The sequence below is a fragment of the Macaca mulatta genome, chromosome 8 (genome assembly GCF_049350105.2).
Source record: "Macaca mulatta isolate MMU2019108-1 chromosome 8, T2T-MMU8v2.0, whole genome shotgun sequence".
Lineage (NCBI taxonomy): Eukaryota > Metazoa > Chordata > Mammalia > Primates > Cercopithecidae > Macaca > Macaca mulatta.
In genome coordinates, this window is record NC_133413.1 from 30,470,663 (window position 1) to 30,491,033 (window position 20,371).

A 20,371-nucleotide genomic window follows, 5' to 3' on the forward strand; every position below is an offset into this window, starting at 1 on the left:
ATTTTGTAAACATGTGAATCAGGTCCCTTAGCTCCTGGAGCACAACAACAAAATACCTAATGAAAGCCAACTAGAGAGTATTGTTATGCCAAAGGATTTGAGGTCTAGGCTTTTGAAAAACTCTCCACTGTATTGGGGACCACCACTTTCATGGCACCTGACAGATATTCCACTGTTTCCAGGCCTCTGTTGTTTCTGACGATATGTCAGTGGTTTTCAGATTTTTGTTTCCTTGTATGTAAGGTGTGGTTTTCTCTGGCTACTTTTGAAATTTTTTTTTATTTGGTTTTCAGCAGTTTGTGGTATGCCTCAGCATGGTTTTCTTTGATGTTTATTCTGGAAAGTGTTGATATTTTTGTTTTAGTAGGTGGTTAGTTGTATTGACTCAGACTAAAAGCCCTGTCTCGTGAATGGCCACTCGCATGTTGAGTTATTTTATATGTAGCTGCTCTGCTTACAGCCTGCACCAAGCATGCATGGCTTAGGGGTGGGCCAGAGACAGAGCAGTTTCTACACAGAACTTGGAGCTCCCCCTCTCTGGCTTTCTCCTTTCTGGATTTTTCTCCTTTCTTTCTAGGGGCTATGGTTACCTTATACATTTCCTTTACAGGCCAGAAAGACCATAGGTTTCGTATGAGAGTTTTAGCGGTCTTTCTTGGTACCAACTCTGGCTTGCTCTCAGGGTGAAGCAACAGTAATTCTCCCTGTACCAGTAACTCCCTCCCTCTGAATTTTAGCACCTCTCCATAATTGGTTGTCTTTTGTTGACTCTCTAGTGCCTTCTGGAAATTGCTTTTTTGGGATTTTTGTGCAGAGGTTATAGTTGTCATCTGAGGGAAGACTGGGTCTGGCAGAAGCTTACTCAACTCTCTGGAGGCAGAAACGCCAAGTAATCTCTTCTTGATAGATAGTCCCATTAAAAATTTTGGTTTCAGGCCGGGCGCGGTGGCTCAAGCCTGTAATCCCAGCACTTTGGGAGGCCGAGACGGGCGGATCACGAGGTCAGGAGATCGAGACCATCCTGGCTAACACGGTGAAACCCCGTCTCTACTAAAAAATACAAAAAACTAGCCGGGCGAGGTGGCGGGCGCCTGTAGTCCCAGCTACTCGGGAGGCTGAGGCAGGAGAATGGCGTAAACCCGGGAGGCGGAGCTTGCAGTGAGCCGAGATCGCGCCACTGCACTCCAGCCTGGGCGACAGAGCCAGACTCCGTCTCAAAAAAAAAAAAAAAAAAAATTTTGGTTTCAGTTACTACTTTGACCAGTTGACACATCTTCCTTACTCTGCTTTATACTCTGGAAAATAGTAAGTAGGGTGGCCGTTTTAGAATCTGTCCTTTTGGAGTTGTAACATGTGGGCTGTTAGGAAAGGGACGTCTTTCAGTTACTAACAGTGTAGTCTAGCTCACTCAAGACGTTGCTTCTCTTCACACTGTATACTCACTGATTGCTGAGACAGTCTCTTGGCAGCCCATCCCTGAGTCTTAGTTTTTCATTCTTTTCTTCATAAAGGGTATGGCTAATTTACACAGGGTGCCTTGGAAGGGCTCTTAGAAGGGATGACATTTGAGCAGAAGCCTGAATGAAGCGAGCGAGAACGCCACGTACATTCTGGAGGGATGTATGGGGAACGGCAAGCGCCAGAAGCAATACCCAGTGCATCTGGGTGGCATGTTTGAAGGAGGTTGGAGTAGGCGGTAGGGCCAGCAGGTGCAGGACAGCGCAGGTCGCGCTTGTCTGGGTTTTATCCTCTCTGCCTTAGGATGCCCTTGGAGGGTGTTGAACAGAGGAGGCACATGATTTTTATGGAACTATGGGGAAAAGAGCAGAAGCAAAAAGACTCGCAGTAGCCTAGGTGAGGAGCGGTGGTGGAGAGAACCAGTTCAGAGATCAGCATAGCATACATCCTTGCAGACTGCAAGGTCTGTGGAAGTGATGAGGTCAGAATGCATTTTTTTTTTTCCAAATGAAAATGATAGTGCCGGACACAGTGGCTCATGCCTGTAGTCCAAGCACTTTGGGAGACTGAGGCGGGCGGATTGCTTGAGACCAGCCTGGCTGACATAGGGAGACCCCATCACTACAAAAAAATAGAAGACATTAGCCAGGCATCATGCATGCCTGTAATCCCAGGTTCTTGGGAAGCTGAGGTGGGGGGGATTGCTTGAGCATGGTAACTCAAGGCTGCGGTGAGCTGTGATTGTGCCACTGTGCTCCAGTCTAGGTGATAGAAGGAGACCCTGTCTCTAAAAAAAAAAAAAGAGAGAGAGAGAGATACAAAATTATTTTTCTGATGTAAATATCATTCCAGGGGAGTTATTTTCATGCTCTCTCCCCAGTAGCATCTGTAGTGCACTCTTGGCGTCAGGAACTTTCTGGATGGGGACTCTGCCTCTCAGGCTAAGAGGCTTGGCTTCTGGCTAGACCTCAGGCAAGAGAGTGGAGATCGTTCTCAGGGCTTACTCCTTAAAGTGTTGGTAAGCTGTATTTTTTATCTCTGCCCACTCTACTTTTAAAAATGTCCCTTGAACGAATGAGATGATAATTTCCTAAAATTGTGATAGCTAGGTGAAGCCAGCAGGAAAAACCTTGTCCAGCTTCTCCAGGTCCAAGACTGTGCAAGGTCTGGTGCACTTCACTAGGAGCTGGCACATCTGGGTGGTTTGATTTTCTCTTTGACAACATTTGATTTAATAACTTGTTGGCTATAGCTGTGGCTTTCTGTTTGCGAATGGGCTGTATGGCTGCAAAGGAAAATTATATAAAACAAGGCTACCCCAAACCAAAAATGAATAGCAAGAAATGCAGAAGTTTAAAGGAATTGCCGGAAAGTCATGTTGCATAATTTACTAATTGCAGCAAATTGATTCTTGAGGTAGTGTCTTCCCCTCTTAGTTTATGTATACTCTTTTTACTAATTCAAAGTAAGGAATCTGAGACTGTGATAATTCTGTTGCTTCAGGTCACTTGACTAATTGATGCCTGTATTACTCAGGACTTTTTTTTTTTTTTTGAGACACAGTCTCACGCTGTTGCCCAGGAGCGCAGTGGCATGATCTTGGCTCACTGCAGCCTCCACCTCCCTGGTTTAAGTGATTCTCGTACCTCAGCCTCCCTTGTAGCTGGGACTACAGGCACACACCACCATGCTCGGCTAATTTTTGTATTTTTAGTAGAGTCGGGGTTTTGCCATATTGGCTAGGCCGGTCTCGAACTCCTGACCTCAGGTGATCTGCCCACCTCTGCCTCCCAAAGTACTGGGATTACAGGTGTGAGCCACTGCCAGCCCCAGGTCTTAGGACTTCTGCCAATAGATATGTATTTTTTTTCTTTTTTTTTTCTGCATGCACATTTCCTGGAGAAGCACAAACTTGTTTTTTAAAATATGTATATAAAATATAGAAAATGTATAAATTAAAATACATACAGAATATAAAATATACATGTAAAGTGTATGACAATTAAAATAGAGACTGTGCTAATATCATGTTATAATAATTGTTAACAGTTTTTGGGCATTTTCTGTGTGCTAGGCACTGTGGATGGTCTTTATCTGCATTCTCTCATTTGTTGACCTGCTAACCTAGGTTTTTTACCTACACTTGCACTGGGATCATTGGCAACTTTTTCTCTTAGAAGTTAAAATAGACTTGTGTCATTTAAAACATGTACAATTTTGTTTGTACTGTATGACATCCATATGTAAAGTTATAAATGGAAAACCAATGCACTGTTACCTTCTTATTCTCTTTCCTTCCTTTGCATTTTCTTGCTTTCTGCCCCATCACTTGACGTTTATTGAATGAATCCCTTAAATAATGTAGTCCTCGGCCGGGTGTGGTGGCTCATACCTGTAATCCCAGCACTTTGGGAGGCCTAGATGGGTGGATCACGAGGTCAGGGGTTTGAGACTAGCCTGGCCAAGATGGTGAAAACCCCGTCTCTGCTAAAAAACAAACAAAAAACAAAAATTAGCCAGGGGCGGTAGCGGACGCCTATAATCCCAGCTACTCAGGAGGCTGAGACAGGAGAATAGTTTGAATCCGGGAGGCAGAGGTTGCAGTGAGCCGAGATCATCCTACTGCACTCTAGCCTGGGTGACAGGGTAAGACTCCGTCTCGATGATGATGATGATGATGATGATGTAGTAGTAGTCCTCTTTCTGTCATCTTCTTTCTGTCACTCACCTCCCTCCCCACTCACTCCAAGCTGTGTTACCTAGGTCCTCCTGAGTTAGGTGGGCATGACTGTGTGCCTCTTCCTGGATCTGATTTTCCTGTCCTGAGTTCTCTGATGGGTTCCTCTTTTAAGTTGGAGGAAGGGGATGATGGAGAACTAAGATCAGTTGCCGTTTCCTTTCTTGCCTGTGTGATGGCATGATGTTAAGTTTCATTCTCAGATACGGATTTGCTATAGGGATGTATTATGCATGTATGTGTTTTGTTGGAGGATGGAGATTATTGGGCATGGCTGGGCTGGATATAATCTTTTTTTTTTTTTTTTTTTTTTTTTTGAGACGGAGTCTCGCTCTGCCGCCCAGGCTGGAGTGCAGTGGCCGGATCTCAGCTCACTGCAAGCTCCGCCTCCCGGGTTCATGCCATTCTCCTGCCTCAGCCTCCCGAGTAGTTGGGACCACAGGCGCCTGCCACCGCGCCCGGCTAGTTTTTTTTTGTATTTTTTAGTAGAGACGGGGTTTCACCGTGTTAGCCAGGATGGTCTCGATCTCCTGGCCTCGTGATCCTCCCGTCTCGGCCTCCCAAAGTGCTGGGATTACAGGCTTGAGCCACCGCGCCCGGCCTGGGCTGGATATAATCTTAAAGAGAAAAAGGGCATTTCAAGTGTATTTAAATGGCCAAATTTCAGAGGTGGCAGCGTTCTAGGCCACGATTGCTGTCCCTTTTCCTTTGTGATGGGAGGTCAAGGGTCCCGTGAATGATATTGTGCAGAAGAGCAAGCGAGGCACCGTCAGGGAGCCCTGTGTGTGAGACAAGCCAAGCAAAGAGTGCTCCTGGCTTGATGTAGGTGGATGGGTTTTTTGCTATAGAAAACTACAGTAAATACTAAGAGGTTTCCTATTCCTCTCTAGTTATCATTCTTTAAGATTATTACAGATATTGAATGTTTACTTATAATTTTGATCTAGAAACTTCTCAAGTCTTTATTTCATATTCTGTAAATAGAATGGCAGGGCTAAATTATGTTCTATTTTCTGCTCATTCATTCATTTATAAAACATTTGCTGAACATCTGCTATGTTGCCAGGCACTATGGTCTATCCATTTTGGTTAATGTCATACCAGTAATTAAAGCAATAACTTGAAAGTGAGTTTTCCTGTTCACAAGTTACTAAGGTGTAATCATAAGGCATCTAATAGCAATGTGCTAGAGTAACATGAAGAAATAGCCAGTATTGTGGGGTCGGGGGAAGAGTGTTGTTTTAATTTGAAACAAAACGACTTCAACAAAAATGAGAACCTTTCCTAAACATGACACAGTCCCTCTGGTTGACTGGTTTCTGTTATGTTCAACCTGTCTTTTCTCAGATTCTTAGAGGCCATGTTAATCTGTGAGTCTGCGTTTAGAAATTTTTTTTTTTTTTTTGAGACGGAGTCTTGCGCTCTCGCCCAGGCTGGAGTGCAGTGGCACAGTCTCGGCTCAGTGCAACCTCTGCCTCCTGGGTTCAAGCAATTCTCCGGCCTCAGCCTCCTGAGTAGCTGGGATTACAGGCGCACACCACCACACCTGGCTAGTTTTTGTATTTTTATTGGAGAAGGGGTTTCACCATGTTGGCCAGGATGGTCTCGATCTCTTGACATTGTGTTCTGCCCGCCTCGGCCTCCCAAAGTGCTGGGATTACAGGCGTGAGCCACTGCGCCCAGCCTGCATTTAGAAATGTTTGAGCCTCTTTGTTCTTCTGATTTTGGTGCCAGAATGGATAATAGTTGGTTTGCTGAGCTTTTGTTTAGCCATTAAACACTGCAGCTTTGAAGCAAAACTGTTAGAAGAAAACTTTTACTCTTCCACCCATTTAGTTTTAGTTGGTGTTTGCAAAGGTTGTGAGGGCAGAAATCTTTTTGTGGTTATGGGGAAAAGGGGAATGTCTTAGGTAATGAACTATAGTTACTCTTCCAAGCGCTGTTTGGTTTACTGTCTCCTGCAGGTTGACTCTAAATCAGGGTGTTGAGCAATGGCACAGTGACATTTTGGGTCAGATAATTCTTTGTTGTGGGGGGCTGTCTTGTGCACTGTAGGATCTGGTAGCATCCCTGTCTTCTGCCCATTAGATACTAGATGCAAGTAGTGCACCCTTTTCTCCAGTTGTGACAACCAAAAATCCTTTCAGACATTGCCACTGTAGCCTGGGGCAAAATCATTCCTGGTTGAGAACCACTGCTCCGAATTTTTAAAGCTGACTTACTGCAGTTACTTGTCAGCTAACCACAAATAAACTGTAGTGCTTGGTGGTGTGTTTCTGTGAATCTTTAACAGCTTTTCTGTTCTTTTTTTTTTCCTTTTGAGACAGAGTCTCACTCTGTGGCCCAGGGTGGAGTGCAGTGGTGCGATCTTGGCTCACTGTAACCTCTACCTCCTGGATTCAAGGGATTCTCCTGCCTCAGCCTCCTGAGTAACTGGGATTACAGTTGCCCTCCACCATGCCTGGCTAGATTTTTAAAAAATTATTTTTAGTAGAGAGAGGGTTTCGCCATATTGGCCAGGCTGGTTTTGAACTCCTGACCTCAGGTGATCCGCCCGCCTTGGCTTCCCAAAGTGCTGGGATTACAGGCGTGAGCCACCATGCCTGGCCCTTTTATTCTGATTGCTGTTCTGATTATTAAAATGCAGTTCGCTCTACCTGAACAGCTGTTGTCATTCTAGCCCAGAGCAGTTGTGCTCAGAGGGTGAGCCGTGGTGGCAGGCGCCCTGTGTTCCTGGAGTCCTTAGTAGTTGTTCTCTTGTTGCTTCTTGATACCTAAGTAATGGACTTTAATAAACTTACTAAAAAAACTGGTGTGAAATCTAGGCCAAAACACTTTGATATTTGACCTCCAGCTCCATGACCCCACCGAAGTCTTCTAGAGCACAAGTAGGTTCTCTTGATTTGGTTGTTTAGATAATTTTGGGTATGACCTAGATATCAAATCATTTTAGTTTTTCTTGTTTTTCATTTGCAGGTGCAGAGTTAGGTTGTTAATAGGATTGTCAACTTTGGCTGATAAGTAACTTCAGATTTTGCAAACAGCATGGTGCTATGTTGAGTTAGCAGAGAGGGTACTTACATTCACACGTCTAGTAAGTGGAGGAGTTGGAATTTGAACCCAAGCTTTTCTGAATAGCTCCAAAGCCATGCTTTCTCCCTCTGTACCAGTGCTTCTCCCCATTTAATGTGCACAGGAATCCCCCAGGGGCATGTTAAAATGCAGATTCTGACTCTGGGCTTGGGGTGGTGCCAGCACCCCTGCAGGCCCCAGTGGTGTGTGCTGCTGGTCTTCACTTCACACTTTGAACACTGAAGCTCCTTGCTATATTCCTGGTTTACTAATTGTGCCGTAGATAATCTGTCTGAAGGTTAACCCACAAAACTGATAATCTTCAAGCCAATATTCAAGAACTGACATTTTCAAGTGGTTTTTCTTCATTTTAAGCTGTGTGTATTCACTGCTGCGGGTGACGGCGAGCTTTGTTTGGCTGAATTGGCAGAATTAGTTCTATACTGAGTGAATGCTAGGTGTGTTAGGAAGGTAAAGTGAATGATCGGGGGGAGTTTGTTCAGGGAGTTTGTGAACAGCTGCTATGTGCCATCATTTCCAAGGCAGACCTTATTTTACATTTTGTCATCTCTGAAATTGAGGATGCGTCTTACAATGGATGGCCTCTCACCATCGCCGAGCTTGCCATTCAAGTCCAGCCCCTTCTTGCCACCCTCCCGCCCTGTGGCAAGCGGAGCTGACAGCTGCTAAGGTGAGCACTTGGCATCTCCTCTCCTTGCCGCTCTCTCTTGTCTGACCTAGGCCTCACTCCGTCCTTCGTTTTGTCATTGCGGAGTCTGAGCTTAAGACACCCTGGGCTGTACACTTGGGGATTTTTATGCTGGTCAGACATGCTGCAGGGCAAAGTAGATCTCTCAATCTGTTGCTTGGCTTGGACATCTGTTAACTGTGGTGGCGAATCTGTTGCAGATCCTTCTTTGTCTTGAGTTGGGCAGGAACTCCTCTGGGGCTGAAGTGGAGTCTTAAAGAAAGCTCTGGCTGAGTGTTGGCTGTCACCTGTAATCCTGTCACTTTTTTTGGAAGGCTGAGGGAGGGGGAATGCTTGAGACCAGGAGTTTGAGGCCAGTCTAGGCTACCTAGCGAGACCGTGTCTTTACAAGTTTTTTTTTTTTTTTGAAATTACCCAAGTATGGTGGTGCATGCCTGTAGGTCCAGCTACTTGGGGGGCTGAGGCAAGAGGATCAATCACTTGAGCTAAGGAGCTCTAGGCTGCAGTGAGCTATGACAGCACCATTGCACTCCAGCCTAGGTGACAACTCAAGACTCCATCTCTTAAAAAAATTTTTTTTAAAGTTCTGTAATAAAGTAAACATGGGATCATCAATTTCACATGCCTTCTTAATTAGCAACATTGTTTTTCCTTGACAGTGCACAGATTAATAATGCATTTTGAGGCCAGGTGTGGTGACTCATGCCTGTAATCCCAGCACTTTGAGAGGCTGAGGCAGGCAGATGCCATAAGGTCAGGAGTTCAAGACCAGCCTGGGCAATATGGTGAAACCCTGTCTCTACAAAAATACAAAAATTATCCGGGCATGGTGGTATCTGCTTGTAGTTCCAGCTACTTGGGAAGCTGAGGCAGGAGGATCACTTGAGCCTGGCAGATGGAAGTTGTAGTGAACTGAGATTGTACCATGGCACTCCAGCCTGGGCCACAGTGAGACTCTATCTCAAAAAAAAAAAAAAAAAAAAAAAAAAAACTGGGCGTGGTGGCTCATGCCTGTAATCCTTGCACTGTGGGAGGCCGAGATGGGAGGATCACTTGAGCTCAGGAGTTCTAGACCAGCCTGGGCAACATAGTGATGAGACTTTGAGAACTTTTTTTTTTTTAAAGGTATGAATTAGAGTTTTGGCTCTTGCAACTTGCCAGTTGTATGACATCACTCTGGGCCTCAGTTTCTGCATGTATAAAGTGAGACACTATAGTCTCCAAAGCCCTTCTAGCTCTGAATTAATTGGATTTTAAGTGTGCTAGAATGAATTAATTGAAGTATGAGGGCTCTGCATTAAGAACACGGAATAAAGGATTCTCCTGGTAAGGAGGGTATGGCAAGAGGCGTCTTAGCTGGACCTCCAGCGGGAGGGAAGGTATTATTTGAAGCTGAAGAGACATGCTAGTAGGTCACAGAGCTCCTTGGAAACCATTCATAAATTTAAGTCCTCAGATGCAATTAATTCATCATGCCAGGTAGAGGTTGTCCTCAGTACAAGTAAAACAGTTTGTTGGAAGTAAGGTGATTTTTCGTGGCATTCTGAAAAGATCATTCTTCACGAGATGCTCTTTGTTTTTGGGGTTTGAGAGCAAAATAATGGTTCCCCTTTGGTTGGACTAATTAGACAAAGATACTCTAAGAATAAAATGAGCCATCCAGGTACTGACTGTGGTCATGATTTATATGAGTATTAGGTGGCAAGGTGAATAACACAGCTACTCACCCACATTGTAGGTAAACTAAACTGAGATATGGTAAAATAAAAATTGTTTTGTTATATAGTTGTACTGTTTGAAGCACCAATTTTTTTTTTATGAAGAAAATACTGCTTTGCATATATGTAGAATCACTTAGATGTTTTTTGAATTGGGATTTGCTGAAGATGCAGAAGCTGTTGTACTGAGTACATGACACCTTGAAAAGAAAGAAAAAGTTTGTGTACGAGTAGTCAGCACTGTAGGTAGGAATTGCAAAGGTGAAGTAATTAATCTCGACCAGATGGGCTGTGCTCTTTTTTTGGGTTTATATCCCAAAAAGGCATTAGAATTGGGAGTCAGAAGTGACAGACTCACGAGGTTTCTGAGTTAGGTTTTAAAATTACTGACCAGGCTGGGAACTCCATAGCCATTGGAATCTCAGATCCACTCTGCCACCTTGTGTTCTCTGGGGAGAGTCGTTTTTAATTTCCCTACATCGTGTTTATTGCATGTGTAAAATAATCCTCAGCTTTTGCTTGATTCACAAGAAAATTAGCTAACGAGTGAAGCTGAAAAGGTAAATCCATATACATTTATTGAAGTGTAAGGCAGCTTTTATTCCTGAAAGGCACATGCTAGATTTTACAAGTGCGGAGATCAGTCAAAATTATTCAGTAAATCCAGCCATGATCTCCTTAGACCTAAATACACATTTTGTTTGACCTTCCATAACACAGCCTTGATTTTTAATGTTTTTCCTTCCTCATCACAGGTGGTCCGTACTGAGAAGAACAGTTTGAACAACCGATTCTTACCCTGGAATGAAATTGAGACAGAGGCCATCCTGTCCATCGATGACGATGCTCACCTCCGCCATGACGAAATCATGTTTGGGTTCCGGTGAGAGACTAATTTCCAGTCAAACACTTTAGGTTGCAAGTGACAGAAAACCTGGATTAGGCAGCAAAATGAATTTCTGATGGTAATTGGCTGATGGTAACTGAGAAACCCTTACAGGTAGTCAGGGCTGATGTGGGACGTGGCTGGATGCAGGCTTGTAGATGGCGTGGGAGGAGTCTGTCTCTCTTTACCTCTAGGCTGTGCTCTGCGTTCCTACAGGTCTTCCCTCTGTGGCCGGGGAGGTGGAATTCTTTGATTGGCTAGACCGTGGTTATCTGCCTGCTCCTGGTGCTGCAGGTGTATCATCCTTAAATCCAAACTACATGGGCAGAGAGTAGAGGCAATGGGTAGGGTAGTTCTCTAAAGGAAATAGGAGGGTTTCATTTTTAGAGGAATGGGAAGTAACTTCCAGGCAGGCAGAAGTGACATGTTGCTGTGTGTTGGAGCAATGGAACAGTGCCAGGATCCTGGACCCAAAAAGATTTGGGGGAAAGAGGGTGTCAGAAGCAATGATTTGAAAGGGAAAAGAAGGGAAGGAGGAAAAGGGGGTGGTGGTAATGATGGCAGCGATGATGATGCTAAACATATGTTGAACCCGTACTGTGTGCCAGGGACTAGCCTAGGACTTTTTCTGTCTTATCTCATTAATCCTTCTAAAATTTGATGACATAAATTGTAGCTGTCTCCATTTTATATAGGAGTAAATTGAGATACAAGAGAACAAAACCATGTAGAAGCTAGGAAGTGGCAGCAGAGCTCTGGGTTCAAATGCAGGTTTGTCACACTCCCGACGTTCACCCAGCCTTCAGCTCTCGTGCCTTCTTGAGTCTTAGGAATTGCTGAAGGATCCCACTTGAGGGTCACTGTGGGGAAGAGGATGGAGTAGATGAAGGCTACTCCAAGTGTGTCAGGGACTGGGATGTTGGCTTGGGGACAGTTGGTTACCTGTTTATGGTGAGGTAAGTACAAAAATTGAGGGCAAGCATTCAGAAACTTTTAAAGCAATTTGACATTTACTATGAAATCCAAGTATATGATTATTTTTCTTGTAGTTCTTTTTTTTTTGCAACATTTCTTCAATATAATTCAGACACCGTAAAATTTCCTCATATTAGTGTATGATTCAGTGGTTTTAGTATATTCAGAGTTGCACAAACATCACCATGGTTAATTTTAGAAATCTTCATCACCACTGAAGGAAACCCTGTACCTAGTATCTATTAACAGCCATTCCCAATTTTTCTCCAACCCCTCTCAGTCCTAGGTAGCCACTCAATCTTTGTGTCTCTATATATTTGCCTATTCTGGACATTTTCTATAAATAGAACCGTACAACCACGCATGGCCTTTTATGACTTTCTTCTTTCACTGAACATGATGTTTTCAGGGTTCATCCATCTTGTAGCAGGTATCAGTTCTTTTTTTTTTTTTTTTTTTTTTTTTTTGAGATGGAGTCTCACTCTGTTGCCCAGGCTGGAGTGTAGTGGCTTGATCTCAGCTCATTGCAGCCTCTGCCTCCTAGGTTCAAGCGATTCTCTCATGTCAGCCTCCTGAGTAGCTGGGATTACAGGTATGGACCACCACACCCAGCTAATTTTATTTTTTGTATTTTAGTAGAGATGGGATTTCACCATGTTGCCCAGGCTGGTCTTGGACTCCTGAGCTCAGGCGACCTGCCCGCCTCGGCCTCCCAAAGTGCTGGGATTACAGGCTTGAGCCATGGTGCCCAGCCCAGGTACCAGTTAGTCATTCATTTTCTGTTGATGGCTGTTTGGGTCATTTCTATTTCTTGGCTATTGTGAATAATGCTGTGAACCTTCATGTGCAAGTTTTTGTATGAACATGTCATTCCTCTTGAGTGTATACCTAAGAGTAATGTGGATAGCTGCTTTAACATTTTGAGCCTGTCAGATTGTTTTTCTGGGTGGCAGCCCCATACTGCATTCTCACCAGCAGTGTATGAAGCTTCTAGTTTCTCCACATCCTCGTCAACGCTTGTTATTTTCTATTTTCAAAATTTATAGCCGTCCTAGTCATTGTAAAGTAACAACTCATGTGTGTGTGTGTGTGTGTATTTTTTTTTTTTTTTTGAGATGGGGGTCTCACACTGTTACTGAGGCTGGAGTACAGTGGTGCAATCTTAGCACGTGGTAACCTTGAACTCCTGGGCTCAAGTGATCCTCCTGAGTAGCTGGGACTACAGGCTCACATCACCACACCTGGCTAATCTTTACATTTTTTTTTTTTGGTAGAGATGGGGTCTCACTTTGTTATTCAAATTGGTCTGAAACTCCTGGCCTCCAGCAGGCCTCCCAAGTGCTGGGATTACAGGCATGAGCCACAGTACCCAGACATACAGTTGTGATTTGCATTTCTCTCGATGTTGAACATCTTTTCATGTGCTTATTGATCAGTTAGTTAGCCTTGGTATACCTTCTTTGGAGAAATGGCTTTTCACAATCTTTGCCCATTTTTGTTTGGATTGTCCTTTTTTTTTTTTTGAGACAGAGTCTCGCTCTGTCACCCAGGCTGGAGTGCAGTGGTGTGATCTTGGCTCACTGCAAGCTCCGCCTCCCGGGTTCATGCCATTCTCCTGCCTCAGCCTTCCAAGTGGCTGGGACTACAGGCGCCCGCCACCATGCCCAGCTAATTTTTGTATTTTTAGTAGAGACGGGGTTTCACCGTGTTGACCAGGCTGGTCTCGAACTCCTGACCTCAGGTGATCCACCTGCCTCAGCCTCCCAGAGTGCTGGGATTACAGGCATGAGCCACCGCACCAGGCCAGGATTGTCTTTTTATTATCATGTTATAAGAGTTCTTTATATATTCTAGATGCAAGTCCCTTATCAGAGATCAGAGTTGCACATATTTTCTCCCATTCCATGGGTTATTTTCTTACTTACCTGATGGTATTATTTGAAGCACAGAGTTCATGTTTTGAAATTCAGTGGATCTGTTTTCTTTGGTTGCTTGTGCTTTGGGTGTCATATTTAGAAACCAGGCAGTTCATTTTTGTTATATTTTACCAAAGTATTAATCTATAATAATTTTGGGGAAAAATTAGTTCTTCCCCACATCATTTGAAAACCACTGGAGGCCAGGTATAGTGGCTCACGCCAGTAATCCCAGCACTTTGGGAGACCAAGGTGGGTGGATCACCTGAGGTCAGGAGTTCGAGACCAGCCTGGCCAACATGGCGAAACCCTGTCTTTACTAAAAATATAAAAATTAGCAGGGCGTGTTGGCGCGTGCCTGTAATCCCAGCTACTCAGGAGGCTGAGACAGGGGAATTACTTGAACCTGGGAGCGGAGGTTGCAGTGAGCCAAGATCACGCCACTTCTAGCCTGGGCAACAGAGCTTAAAAAAAAAAAAAAAAAAAAGCCACTGGAGTAGATTTCTTTGGAGGTCTTGTTCAAATTAAGTGTGGATCCAGAATAGAGAGTTCTTTCTCTGTGCTTCCATTCTGTTCACCGAAGGCCTAACCTGACCTACCTGGCAATGGGGCTGCCTTTGGCTTAGGCTTGTAAGAGCAGATGCTCAGATGAAAAGAGCAGTGGCTTTATTGCTCATCTGTCTTAAATCCATCTGTAAAGAATGATTTGACACATTTCTGAAAAATTAGAACATCTGTTCTTATTCTCCTCCACCCAGCCTCTCACATTTCCTTTGACCTCTTGCCTAGTGTACTATTGAGGCAAATCTATTGATAGCTGTGATTTAAAAAAATCCTTGTAAGCCGAGGTGTATTTTTTTTTTACACGATAACAAATAGCTGACTCTCTCCATTTGTTTTTATGAAAGGAAAAAAGCCATGCAGTAGCTCCAGGCGTGATCTTTGCTGCTGCAGGTGGTAGTGGTAGGGGGTGGGCGGCAGGGAGTGTGTTTCTGCTGCAGCGTGATGTGGTTTGGAGCATGCTGAAGGGCTGGTGTGGTGAGCATAGTCGTGGGGTGTTAACAGGAGAACTGCCAACCCTTAGATCCAAGAATGATTTTGATAAGGAGCCCAGCTTTAAGGAGTTTGAAGCTTATTAACATAGCTGGCATTAACATAGCTTCCAAGCCCCTGATTTAGGGATTTCTGACCTTGCCCATGCTATTTTCCAGCAGATTTGCAGGTGGTGAGAGAGTAATGGGAAGCCTTTTAATGTGTCTCTTAACCGTCATTCACGTTTGAGATTTAGCCTCTGGTAATGGAGCTGGTGAATTATTGCTGTCTGTACATCCTAACCTTTTCCTACCCTGACCCTTTTCTTATGCGTTTGGGCATCCTTTGATCTAAAGCCTTTCTCTTATTAATCTCCCCAATTTGCTTATTTCACCTTAATGGGAATGAAACAGACCTAAGTTGAAAGGAAAGGGTAAGTCTAAGAATTCTTTCCTCTGGCAAAGATAGATCTTGACTCACTTCAACTTATGTAGCCAAGAAAGAGATAGAATCAATCGTAAGGGACAGATAGAAAAGGTATACCAAGAGACTTGAGAGCATGTGTCCATACAGAAAGGAATACACGAATGGCTAGAGCAGCATTATTTGTAACAGAAGTGCAAACAACACAGAGGGCTAAATACTGTGGTTCCATTATGTGAGGTCCCTAGGTAGTCATTCATAGAGACCGAGAGCAGAATAGAGGCTGCGGGAAGGTGGGAGTGGGGATGACTGTTTAATGGGGACAGAGTTTCCGTTTGGGCAGATGAAAGAGTTCTGGAGATGGATGGCAGGAATGGTTGCACAACACTGTGAATGTCTGTAACGCCACTGAACCATATATTTAAAAATGATTAAGATGGTACATTTTATGTTCATTTTGCCACAATTAAAAAAAAATCAGTTGTCTTAAAAAACCCACCTAGAAGGCTATTACATTGTGATAGAAATTGTGATTTCTCATCTTTTGGATTAGATTAGAGTCTTCCAGACTTATTAGGAGAGAAGCTCTTTTGAAATAAAATATGTGTCTTAGGAACTGAAGTTCCATGTAAGTGATGAGGGAGTTTGCAGGCAGTTTAAATCTCTGGCAGCCCTTCTGCAGGCCTGTTGGGTTCTGTGGAGCTTAAAACGCTTTCAGTTCTCCAATGTATCCTGTGACACTGGGGACCAATTTTATTTGTTCTACTTTGCCTATAAATTTGGAGATGATATAAAAGTTTCTACTGAAACATATTGAATTCTCCATTTATTTCTGCCATTTAATGAAACCTTTCAGTTGTATGGTTCTGTAGACCACTTCTCACGATACACGTTTCTCCCTCAGCCCTGCTCAAATTTGGAATTAGGAGTGGTGCAGTTCAGTAGTCTTCTGTGGTTAAACCAGTGGTCTCCAAACCTTTTTATTATGTTCCTTCTTCATAAAAGAAAAGTGTGCAGTATATGTAAATTACATACACGTCCTACTGAACTAATATGTCGTGCTCATTAAAAACAAAGCCTTTCTTAGAAAATGTTGGTTCATTCACTTTTAGAGCCAGGTCTTGCTCTGTTGCTCAGGCCGAGTGCAGTGGTGCAATCACAGCTCACTGCAGCCTTGAACTCTTGGGCTCAGGCAGTCCTTCCACCTCAGCCTCCCAAGTAGCTGGTAGTACAGTTGTACTCCACCATGCCCAGCTAATTAGAAACAATTTTTTTTTATAGAGACAGGATCTTGCTATGTTGCCCAGGCAGGTCTCCAACTCCATGCTTCAAGCGGTCCTCCTGTGTTGGCCTCCCAAGTGCTGAGGTTACAGGCATGAGCCACCCTGCCCGGCCCTTTCTTAGAAATTAAATAAGCTAAAAAAAGAATTGAAATTGATATCATCTTCCTGCTTCTTAGTAGATTATTGTACATACCCCATTCTGGAGACCTCCTTAGTAGATTATTGTATATACCCCATGCTGGAGACCCCTTTCCCAAGTTATGACTTATTCTTTCTGGAAGGGCTGGAGGATACTGACTGCTAGAGGAACAATGTGCAGGTGCTTATTAAGGAAGCTGAATATGGTACCTTATTTGCTTTTATCCTGTTTGGCTTGTTGTTGATTTTGTTTTATTTTGAAAGGATAAGAGAAGTAAAAGCCTAAGGGCCAGAGCTTGTAAGGTAGAGGCAATAACTGTGAACGCTTTTCATGACCCTAAAGCTTTGTACTCAGGTCTGTGTATGCACTTGTGTTTTTCAAGGGTGTGGAGAGAAGCTCGGGACCGCATCGTGGGCTTCCCTGGCCGTTACCACGCATGGGACATCCCCCATCAGTCCTGGCTCTACAACTCCAACTACTCGTGTGAGCTGTCCATGGTGCTGACAGGTGCTGCCTTCTTTCACAAGGTAGGAAAAAGCTGGTAATAATGGCATTGACTTGGTGAGAGTTTGGCCTTTGTGTGATAGTGGAATGCTGCCCTCAGCTTAGCTCTCCTAATGCTTCTTACATGTTTCTTCTGTGCTAGAAGTCAGTTGTTTCAATTTTTAGAGACAATGATCAAGATGCTTAGAGCAACTCTGGGATAAAAAGTCAAGATGAGAGGGCTGCCTGTACAGTTGCACATAGGCCATTTGGAAACCACTTTATCTTTCTGGGCACTGGCTCTCCCTTTGTAAAACTGAGGGCTCTGGGCTAAAAGACACCTCAAATACCTTCTGGTTTCAACACTACCACCCCAGATGTGGCCCGGCTATCAGAAGGTGACCTGGGCACTTTTCTGACTTAGATGTACCATGCCTGTCCCAGGCCCCGCGATGAGCCTCTGTGTGGCTCTGCCAGTTCTTTGTGATACTTTAGTGCTTATTCTTTCACTGTGTCTCATCATCTGATTTTCACTGAATATCTGAAGCTTAGGACCCTGCAGTCTTTCCTCCTCTACTGGTCTGTGTTCTGTTTTTTTGCTCTTGGCCTGTCTTCCCTCTCTACCTCTTCCATTCTGTAAAGTGGCCCCTGACCACGTGTGGCCACAGAGCACCTGGCACATGACTGGTCAGAATGGAGACGTGCTGTTAAGTGTAAAGTGCACAACAGCCTTCGAAAACTTGTAACTAAGGATGTCACATAGCTCAGTAATTGTTTATATTGATTGCATCTTGAAATGCAGTTAGTTTGGATTACTGGGTTAAATAAAATTATTGAATTTTACTGTCTCTCTTTACTTTTTAACGATGTGGCTTCTAGAAAGTTTACAGTGCTGTATGTGGTTTGCCTTCTGTGTCCGTGAGTGCTGCTCTCTACCTCCCTCCTGAGGTCTTCCCGGGCCCTGAGGAGTCCCTGTTCTAAATTACCCTGGCATTACCCCCACTGCCCACCTCACAGAGCACCTCTTCTCTCCCGAGTCTTCTCTGAAGACAGTGCTTCCTTTAGCCTTTTCCTGTGGACTTTGAGGCACTCATTTCCCCACATCTGTGCTTTGGCACAGGGCAGGCGTAGGGAACGTTTTCATTGCTTACCAATGACACTTCCTTCCCAACTGGCACATAAAGTCTCATTTGCAGCTCCTGTCGTCTGTCTTCCTGCCATCAACTAGCCTTTTCATCGTGCCCTGACAGTCACCAAAGATGGCGGCACCTGCCTCCTTCTCTTTGTCTGCATTCATGCCCTCCACGGTTCTGGCGCCTTCACTGTCCTCACAGAAGACCCTCCCACCGCTTTCTCTGCATGGATGGTGAAGCGTCCCGGGGTCTAGCCTCTGTTGCTCTTCTTATTTTCCCTAGGCGTTCTCTCACACACTCAAGGTTTCGAGGCTTTTCTTAGCATCTGCAGGCTGGTGATTTCCTCTTCTGTATTCCAGCCTTGGCCTTTCTTGCTGAGGTTTGCGTTTGTGTATTTAATTATTTTCAGCATATCTCCCGTTTGCCCCCCAGACACTTCAGATAAACTTTTCCCTCACCGTCTCTCCCCAGCTCCTTGAAGTCTTTCCTCCCTTCCATAGCTCACATCTCAGGTGGCGGCATCTTGCTGGTCACCTCAAATAGAACAATACAATTCATTTTTATAGGGACTTTTTTTTTTGTTTTTTAAGACAGGGTCTCACTGTCGCCCAGGCTGGAGTGTAATAGTGGGATCTCAGCTCACTGCAGCCTCAAACTCTTGGGACCAGGTGACCCTCCTGCCTCTGCCTCCTGGGTAGCTGGGACGACAGGCATGCATCACTACACCTGACTAATTTTTTTTTTTTTTTTTTTGGTATTTTTTGTAGAGACGCAGTTTTGCAATGTTGCTCAGGCTGGTCTCCAACTCCTGGGCTCAAGCGATCTGCCCGCATTAGCCTCCCAAAGTGTTGGGATTACAGATGTGAGGTGCTGTGCCTGACCTATAGGGACATTTTGAACCAGCCTAAGCAGTCATTAAACTTTCAGCTGTTCTTTTAAAAACTTAATGTGTGAAGTTGATACACTCATCCCATTCTTGCACTTCTCCTCAGGACTTCCTTTCCTTGGGTGGGCTTTGTTTGGGGAATTGCAAGTAGGGTGAGAGGAGCAGGGTGTTAGCAGCTGGTCAGCTAAGAAGGAGCCACTGACTGATCTTAGCAGTGTCTACTCATACCTTGAGGATGTACTTTTCTTCTGAATTGCCTTCTCAGATTCAGATTGTTCTTTAAAATCACGAACGGTCAGGTACCTCTACTTTCAAGAAATCATTTACTTAATGAAATTTAGTATTTTTTCTGTGTGAAAATCTATAAAGAAGATTACAGACTAGCAGCCCCCAAGCCTCAGTTGGCTTCCAGAGAGACTTTTGGGCCCTCTAGTGTTGTCCTATACACTGACAACTTTTAAAAATCAGAAGATTTCATAAAAGACCTGAGCTGCAATACAAATGAAGATCAGGTCCTATGAGGCCCTGGCTGGGGCTTCGTGGCGGCTGCTCCTGTAGTTGGGGCCCATGATGGGGTCTGTGTGCGCTCACCTGCCTGTGGCTCCTCGTTTTTCTTACACCCATTTCTGTTTTTAGTTTTTTGAGACTGAGTCGTGCTCTGTGGCCCAGGCTGGAGTGCAGTGGCACGATCTCGGCTCCCTGCAATCTCTGCCTCCTCGGTTCAAGCAATTCTCCTGCCTCAGCCTCCCGAGTAGCTGGGACTGCAGGAGCATGCCACCACACCTCGCTAATTTTTATATATTTAGTAGAGATGGGATTTCACTGTGTTGGTCAGGCTAGTCTTGAATTCCTGACCTCAAGTGATCCATGCATGTGATAGATATTTTTTAAAGGTTGAAATAAAGGTGAAACAAAATTTTAAAATAATGTGATCACTAAAGTCTTAAATTTTAGTGAAAGCAGTATGATTGAATATGTTTTATTATTTTTGAAAATCTTGATACTGTGTGTTACAGCAAGTCAAGTCTGTTTCTAAATTAAACTTTTTTTTTTCCTTTTCTTCTTTTCTTTTTGAGGTGGAGTCTTCTCACTTCTTTGCCCAGGCTGCAATGCAGTAGTGTGATCTTGGCTCACTGCAACCTCTGCCTCCTGGGTTCAAGTAATTCTTCTGCCTCAGCCTCCCCAGTAGCTGGGATTATAGGCATGTGCCACCACGCCCGGCTAATTTTTGTATTTTTAATAGAGATGGGGTTTCACTCTGTTGGCCAGGCTGGTCTCGAACTCCTGACCTCAAGTGATCACTAGCCTCAGCCTCCCAAAGTGCTGGGATTATAGGCGTGAGCCACCACACCTGGCCAACATAAATCATTTTTGACAGCAGAACCACATGCTGATGGAAATAACTGAACATTTATTCTGATAATGCTTTCATCATAGTTTTTAAAAAATTATTATTAAAAGGCAGTTCTTATTACTAAAATGTCTCTTCTTTCAAGACATGAGTTATGTTAATACCTTCTC

At 44.1% G+C, this 20,371-nt stretch overlaps 1 protein-coding gene across 7 annotated transcripts in view; it reads left to right on the top strand.

Moving 5' to 3' along the window:
• EXTL3 (exostosin like glycosyltransferase 3) overlaps nucleotides 1-20,371 on the top strand; it is a 133,467-nt gene that overhangs the window by 100,320 nt on the left and 12,776 nt on the right. For all 7 annotated transcript variants that reach the window (XM_077943359.1, XM_015145080.3, XM_077943357.1 and 4 more), the window contains exons 4-5: nucleotides 10,450-10,577; nucleotides 16,731-16,875. In XM_077943359.1, coding sequence (XP_077799485.1) covers nucleotides 10,450-10,577; nucleotides 16,731-16,875 — 273 coding nt within the window. The remainder of the gene's footprint in view (nucleotides 1-10,449; nucleotides 10,578-16,730; nucleotides 16,876-20,371) is intronic.